Here is an 8,675-nt window from a genome sequence, read left to right on the forward strand (position 1 = left end):
TACTTTAAGGTCGAAAATTCTTCCAAATGAGTAAAAAATTCTCCCGGATGCGTATTTTTTTTTTTGAATGTGTAAAAATCTACTCGAAAATATGGAACCGTGGATGTAATCTATCATTTTGAAGAAATGTTGGGCATGAAAGGAGGATAAAACTTCTTTAGTGTTGTTTCGTTCCCATTTTTCTTCATTTTGATTGCTGGTTTTCTTCAATTATGATAAGTCTTTTTTTGGGTGCAAGATACCGTCATTTTTGCAAGGTCTGGGAGGAGATTTTAGGTTTAACCACTCAAACCCAATATTTTCCGTAATAAAACGGAGACGCTGTAATACGTGGTTGCGAAGAACATGGAACGCTGGCCGATAGAAAAGAAAGCCGAATTTTTTTTTCAGATATTTAGACGACTTACCGAAGGTTTCAAGACCAAGGCGAATTACTGTAAGAACAAGTACGGCGACCAAATGACCGATTTGCAGAACATACTTAAATTATGGATGGAACGCTTATCCAACCTGTTGAAAAGTAGTGGAGAAGATGAGCCCAAGCCCCCCATCCAATGACGACGGAAGTGATGTCCTAGCCGCCTATGACGAAGTTCGAATAGCAAGTTCGTGGCTAAAAAATAACAAAAGCCGGTCTACTAACACAAGTGCAAAGTGTATTCGGATGAATGCATGTCTGTAGACACCGCCAATTACTGCGGCATCAGCCACTTATCTTATATTGTCTGAAATGCTAAAGCCCTTCATCGATGAACTGATTAGGCCTTATCAGCTTAGTTTTAGGCTTAGTAAATTCACCATAGACCAAGTTTTGAAAATACCCGTGAGAACGGGAACGACGCACACAATTTATTTGTCGATTTCGAAACCGCTTCTAACAGCACGAAAAGAAGTTTTCGATATCGCGCGATGCCTGAATTTGATTTCCCCGAGAAACTAATACGCCTTAGTAAAATGATGTTGAGCAACTGCACCAGCTCCGTCATAATTATGAGGGACCTCTCCGAGCTCTTTCTGCTGCTGTGAGCGAAGGTCCCACACACGCTGATTACTGCATCTCGCACAAGGGTTGCTCGCGTTGCCCCGAGTGCCCGAACGGAGACTTTAGAGACGGTATTGAGTATGCTTGCAGTTATAACTATATACCCAGAAGAACGACGATAACCCATTGCTCTATTGCCGCTCACTCAATAAATTAAAATGACTTTGTATTTGTATTTACTAAGTTTATTTTGCAACTGCGCGTTAGTACTGAAAAAAATATCACTTTTCATACCTTAAACCACTTATCAAAAGTTGCATATAAACGACCCTCATAACTCAGACTTGAGTGAATGTTGACACATTTGTATTGAATTTTGAAATATTTTTTTTTTGTTTTTCAATCATTTTGACATTGGTAAATTGAAATGATTAAAATATGAATGTCTATACAAATAGATTTGCATGCAATTTGTCTGCAAAATGAGAAACCAAAACGGGCGGATATACATACATACATACATACTTACATACAAACATATGAAAAGTTGTAAAAATATGTAAAAGATGTTAAAAGTGACACAACACCGACGCCAAAAACGCGGCGTGGTCAATTAACAAAACAACATTCACACCCATGCCACAAGCAGCAAACCTACTGCTGCTGCTTGGGTATGCAACAATAAATTGCTGCCAGTAAAAATATCATTTTTTATGATTAACGAGGGCGATAAGCTGATTTTTCGATGTGCAATCTTGCAGTGGGCAGCTGCATCAAATACATAGTAAATAGTATAAATTGCTTAAACGTTAATGCTTGAAGTGGATATTAATAAAATGTGAAATATTGGCAAAAAAAAAAAAAGAGAGAAAAACTTTGAAAATCAAAATATGCAAATAGGAATTTACCTAAAGTGTGAACAGTTGGCGATTTACATCTGTCAATATTTGTATGGCTGCATTCAACAGTTTAGGTATCGCCTGCAGCTGTTAACACACCTCTGTACAGATTTAACAGCTGCTGGCGCGCAGCAGACTTTTTCAAAAGATGTACAAACATACATACATACATACATGGCAGCTGTAGCAACAGTGGCACCCACCCACTCTGCAGTGCGGCAGTGATCAATCGTTGTCTATTAAACGTTGAAAATACAAATGCGCATATTGTGGAATGGGATTTTTTTTTATGAATATGCAAATATGAAATAAAAATGGTACACCATCATCTTTCCATCTGCTACTAACATCAAGAGATGCATCAACTGCAGGTACAATTTTTGCATTCCACAACAGAATTTACGTAATTCAAAGATATACCGAAGTATAAGGTGAACATACAGTGCCGGACAAAAGTATGGGCACAGAGATATTTTCGCAATGTTTGCAAAGGTTTTTTATTCTAATACCTTTTCGGAAATTTTTTGTAAAGATATAGTTCATGCTACAACAAAAACATAAAAATAAAATCTTTAAACTTTGTGTAAACTCAATAGAAAGGAAATTCAATAGATTTGCATACTGGCTTGCAACTTTCTAATAAAATTTTTTTTTTATAAAAATTCTAAGTATGCTGTTTTATAGCCCATTAATTTTTAGTGTAAAAAAATCATTTCAAATTTTTCTAAAAATTCTGAGTAGAACGTTGCAAGTTAGTATGCAAATTTATTGAATTATTCTTAGTTTTGCACAAAGTTTAAAATTTTTTTTATGTTTTTTTTTGGTGCAGTATAAACTAAATTTTTTTTTATTATCGAAAATAAATAAGAAACAACAACTATGCATATTGCGAAAAGTTCTTAGTTCCAATACTTTTGTTCGTCACTTTACATACTTTATCTGGCATATCTCCCTTGCGATATTATCGATTTTAGGCCAACAGGTTATTTTGTATGCGCACTCACACCGCCAGACATTTAAATTAGCGCCATAAATTTTCCGATCTTACAACTTTAATTGCTGCAATTAACGCACGCAGTGCTGAAGGAAAATTAATTGAGATTTTAATGGCGAACGACAAAAAATTGCATAAATACAATTTTTCTTGGCGGTTTAATGTTTTTGTTTATTTGTCTGCTTGGTGTGTCTATTTTATACACCCGAAATAGCATAAACGAAGTGTCACTTTAAAATTATGACAGTAATTAACTTGAGCAACAAGTATTTATTTTGAATGCTTAAAAACAAATTAAATAAAATTGCAGTAAGTATTTTTTATTAACATTTAAAAATTAGCAATTTTATGAGACTGCTTTTGACAAAGTAGTTAAACAAAATTTTTAAACAGTATTGAATTCCAAATCCAATAGGCAGTTTTAATCGCTTAACCTAGATGCAGACATGCTTTTACTTTGACTACAATATCGAGCCCTAACCGTCAAATAAAAGTAAGCAACACTTTTTTTCGCAATTCTCTTTTTGATGCAGAAATGCGTGTAAATGCTCTAAAAGCATTTCTGCATCACAAAGAAATTTTTGAAAAAAAATCGCTTTTCTTTTTTTTTCTGGCAATTAGGACTCTATGTGTTCGCATCCACCACTAAATGAAATAGTTTTTTTTTGTTTTCATTGCAGTTCGCTGAACATGTTTTTGCCACATTCGCCCACACAACGAATGGCTTTCTATTCAATTTAAACATTCTTAGTACAAACACCGTAGCAGGCACCTTCTAACAGCTTTCAGTCCAGTACGGAGGGAAAAAAAAAACAACAGAACAAAAGCAGAAACATGTCAGCAAATACCGCTCTATTGAACGCCGCACACGCTATGCTCTCCTCTGATCTATTGCCAAATGTGAATCTGAGCAATTGGGAAAAACTAGTAACCGACGATGAGTTTCGCGATTTCATGAAACTAGTCGAACAATACAAGCATCCGAAGCATAATTACACACACGAACCAGGATTGGATAAGTGCCATGACTACTGCACGGGCGAATTGTATCAGATATTGCGCACCTACAATGGAGTTCATGGCTATGTGGCATTGTTGGTAAGTGGCTCAATATTCACTTGAATGTAATGTAATGTATAGATAAGTATTTAGTGTATATGTGTTGGTTTACTACAACGAAAGCTTTAGAACTGATTGAAGGAGAATTTAATAGACAAAGCTTACAAGGTTACTTTGTTTTTGGTTTGGTTTTCTATTTTCTGCTCTCGTCATTTTAATGGTTGTACATAAGTTTTGTTTTTCTCTTTTACATCCACACTAACTATTCAACTATAAGTTGTAAGCAGGGCTGCAAAGCCCTCCCTTAACGGGGGTGGTTTGGTTCAGTGGTTCGAACCAATTAGAAACAGCTTGTACCGGTTCAAAAACCGGTTCATGAGTATTTCTGAACCGCGGTACGGTTTGGTTCAAATGGTTAAATTTTTTGAATGCCAAAGAATACAAATATTACAAAAATTTGATAAATCTACGTACATATGTACATATGTAAAAATAAAAGGCTTTGTTATAGTGGTGGAAAAATAAATAGGGACGCAACATTTTTAAAATTTTGGCAATTTTGTTATTATTTAATGTTTTTTTTCATAGTTTAAGTATAGCGCATCTTCTAATAAAAACCAAATAGATCCAAGTTTAAAAATTTGTGCAAAAATTATGAAAATTCTTTAAATTCTCATATAACTTGCAAACTCTTTAATCAGAACTTCTAGATAAAAATTTTTAAGTTTCAAGATGATTTTTGTCGATTTTTTCACGGATTTTCTTCCATACATGTATGTTCGACAAATTTTTTGTATGAAAAATGATAAAATAATAGTAATATCGACATGTATAGTGGTGGAAAAATAAATAGTGACGCGACATTTTTAAAATTTTGGCAATTTGTTTTTATTTAATGTTTGTTGTTTTAAGTGTAGTGCATCTTCTAATAAAAACCGGATGGATCCAAGTTTAAAAATTTGTGCAAAAATTATGAAAATTCTTCAAAGTCTTTTTAAGTTGATTTTTGGCAATTTTTCACGGATTTTCTTCCACACAATTTTAATTTTTTTTTGTTTGTTGACTCTCAACAAAAAAAAATTATTTAAAATCAACGCGATCAACGAAATTAGAAAAATTTTAATAAACTTATTTAAAGTTTGGACAAGTCGTGTGTCTAATCGATTAGACAAAGACAACACGCTCAGAATTGGAGCTTACACTAGGCCTTAACCTCATATGTACATTAGAGTGGTCTTTAGTATTAGAAACTGTTTAAAGAGACAATTGGGTATTATTATTGGGAATCTCCTGAAGAGAAACAGAGTTTTCCGATCGAAAAATATTGATTGTAGAGAAATCAATACCATTTCTAAGAAAATTTGTTTTTCCCCATATAAAATACATGAAAAACGTTGAGCGCTTTGAGCACTCCCTAAATATTTTTTGATTTCCAAATAAAAAATAGGGATATAATTTTTTTCTGTATAGGAATATCCTAGGATGTGGCGCCATTGAAATTCCGACTTTACTTTTTCACATGCATTTTTGGACCACCCTAATGTACATGTACACCTCCGGTCAGAATAATATGAGTGCGATATTTGACTATTTTTCTTTCGGTTCTTAAATGTTCATAATTTTTTACAAAAGCTATATATTATATAGCTCCTTATATAACAATAACCATATCCAAATGTCAACTTTGTACGAAAATTAGAAAAAATCTACAAATTTCCAAAAAATTTCATTATAGCCTCAAACTTTTTAATCAGAAATAAAAAAAAATCCGAGTATGCAGTTTTATAGCTTACTCAACTTCAATTTAAAATGCCTCACTCACACAGATGCCATTAATTTTGGGTCTATGTAGTTCAGGTTTTATTCTGGAGCATTTTTGGACTAGTTCAGTTTCATTTTGGAACTAGTAAGGGCCCATTTTGGGACCGTTTCAACGCTTGTGGATTTTTCAGAACTACTTCAGTATAGTTTTGGTCCTAATTTGGAATCATTTTGATGCAGAAATTGTCGTGAGCTATTCCAGAAGTGTTTATGAAAAAGTCAGGTACTGGTCCCGACAAAATGCATGAAATGAGACCAAATTAATGTTCCTAACCTAACCTACTTACATATGTACATAAGTACGCAGCTTAATCGCCTAATGCTTCGCCAAGACGTAGATATTAGCACATCAAATTTTATTAGGAACGGTGGAGGTAAAGTATGTCATTTTACCCGAGTACCTGGTGATCACGCCTTTTTTCCGCCTCGATAAGGTCTCAAATTCAAGAAGGTGCAATGGTGTCTCTTTGGTAGAGTTGCAAAAGCCACAAAGATCATTTGATCACATTCCTAACTGATTCATCTTAGTCTACAGTGCCCCATTAGGATACCAGTTTATGTGTACTAGAAGCTACTGAAGTTTTTACAGTTTGACTTCCAGGGGTTTCCGCGTGACACCGTTTCCTCATTTTAGCCATTACTACTATAATTACAATTACTATTGTCACTACCATTACCACTACTATTACCATCACCATAAACATTAAATTTTTCTGTACTATTTGTTACTACTAACTATCCTTACAGTTTCTCTTGCCAAAAAAAAGTAAAGCACTATCAAATCTAAAGCCGCTGCCTTTGCAATTGATGCTTTATTTCAATTAAAATTTTACAGCTCAAATGTTGATAAAGCCAATATAACAGCACAGCTTTCTTTCAACTTTCAACTTTCTTCAACGCCATGGAACGCGCGCTGGCAATGACAAGAAGTGAATAGAGCAACAGTCTAAGGCTAATGGAGTTCGTGGAATTTTCGTAGAAAATCTCCATTAACGGCAGATGATGAGAGGTGTTTAAATATGTATCCATTGCGATTACTGTGTATAAACAATATACACTTAGGTCCTTTTTCATGCGGTACTGAACATAAATGAAATAAATCAAATTTTGTCTGTATTTTAATAAAAAAAATTAAAATAAAAATAAAAATAAAAATACCACAATAAATACATGAATTATGTAAAAATACAAAGACAAATTAATTATCAGAAGCATTGTGTCTTAAAAGAGCAAAAATCGCTACAGCGAAAAAATGGTTTGAAAAACCGCATAAAAAAAACCGCATAAAAAAGGCCGCATAAAAAGAGACCTAAGTGTATGTAAGTATGTATGTATTTACATACATATGTACATTGTTCATTTGCCAGAAGCTCTGGGCAGGTGCGCGAAATAATGGCTTCGCCTACGGTACATATGTATACCCCGTATGGCACCCAAGGCAAATGCGCCAACACATACATACGCGTGCACACTAAGGAAAGGACGCCCACGCAGCAGCCAGGATGAATAACGTCTGAACGAAAAGCATAGAAAAACTAAACAAGCAACCAACCAGCACACTAATGCAAAATGTTAATAGAAATTTAGTAAATGGGGCTATTTTGAATACATACCTATATGTATGTATACAAGCGTATGTGGCATCTGCGGAATTTCCACACCACAACAGCAATAATTTTCGCAGGAAAATTAGCTTAGGTTTTTAGACATTTAATGCTCTTTAGGTTTGCGTTGTGTGCAAATAAAGAAAATAATTTTGTAATGGCAATGATCGCGACGTCTATAAATTCGACTGTCGACTGCGGCGGAATCAGATTGTATGCGGGAGCGTAATAATTTTTGGTCAATGCCATCAGCGAATGCCTGCTTGTGTATTTACTACATTTACCTAAATCGGTTAAAGTAAAATTGACGTGAAATAAATTATGGCCTTACTTACTTTAAAGCTAACTTTCAGAACAATGGGTACACTCAAAATTTTCGCACCAGTAGTGAAGACTAACCACGAAATTAGCAGTCGTAAGCATAATAGATATGTGAAGCATTTGACTTCACCAAAAATCGCCAGATGACTCCGGCTCAACGTCTTTAAGACAGCTGTCACAATTAAGTTGCCGACCGATATCGATAGTTGCGACTTGCTGGTACCGTTGATATGAAATAGAACCATCCTCATGTCGTACGCTGACCATAGCTCAGTAATGGCGTCTGACAATAGAATTGATGACCTGTTCTCAAAAGTAAACGGTTACTCCCCTATACTTTCTCGCTTATTTACTACAAGGAGCCTAACCCGCAACCATTTTTACCACCTGCACGCTGGGTCCACATCGACAGCGAACCAATTCTGATAATGAACAAACCAAAAATCCACGGAGTAAACTTTGAAAGCCTGCTCTCTAACTCGACGAAATCATTACAATTTCCAACAAACTATAGAGCCACAACAAAGTCCTCAAGATGCAGCTACATACATACAATACGGCACTCCGGACAGCCACAGAATGATTTCGGATGTCGCTAGAACACCATTCACATAGTGGGGCCCAAATACTCTCAGTAAGGGAGCACAACATCACGCTCAGCGAGTAGTTAGTAAGGTATCACAGACGTGAGTACCCGAACATGCGGGGGCAGAACCTCCACCTAGGCATGTCAAAAGGCATATTTGCGGAGGACTAACGGACAAGGTTCAACAATACACACAACAAGCATTGGACGCGGCACTGTATAGACAGGCTATAAAAGGCATTCACATGGCCACTGTGCTTCAATTACCGAGAGGGATTCGCGTATCTCTGGCTCAATTACGGTTTGGAAATTGTAGCAGGTTAAACTGCGAATTGTCTCCGACGTACCACACCACCTCTTCACATGCCCATTCACCACAACTAACTAACACCCCCCCCCCCCCCCCCCC

General features: G+C 35.6%; 2 protein-coding genes across 2 annotated transcripts in view; one reads left to right on the forward strand and one right to left on the reverse strand.

Moving 5' to 3' along the window:
- Positions 1 to 8,675, reverse strand: part of LOC108363298 (uncharacterized) — a 62,714-nt gene that overhangs the window by 20,006 nt on the left and 34,033 nt on the right. The window lies entirely within an intron of this gene.
- The window catches only part of LOC108363297 (sex peptide receptor), a 20,295-nt gene continuing 15,195 nt past the window's right edge, over positions 3,576 to 8,675 (forward strand). The window contains exon 1 of the mRNA XM_017616630.1: positions 3,576 to 3,973. Within this exon, the coding sequence (XP_017472119.1) occupies positions 3,710 to 3,973 (264 nt within the window). The 5' untranslated portion in view covers positions 3,576 to 3,709. The remainder of the gene's footprint in view (positions 3,974 to 8,675) is intronic.

The sequence above is a fragment of the Rhagoletis zephyria genome, unplaced genomic scaffold, assembly GCF_001687245.7.
Source record: "Rhagoletis zephyria isolate East Lansing unplaced genomic scaffold, Rhagoletis_zephyria_1.1 Rzeph_scaffold_01238, whole genome shotgun sequence".
NCBI lineage: Eukaryota > Metazoa > Arthropoda > Insecta > Diptera > Tephritidae > Rhagoletis > Rhagoletis zephyria.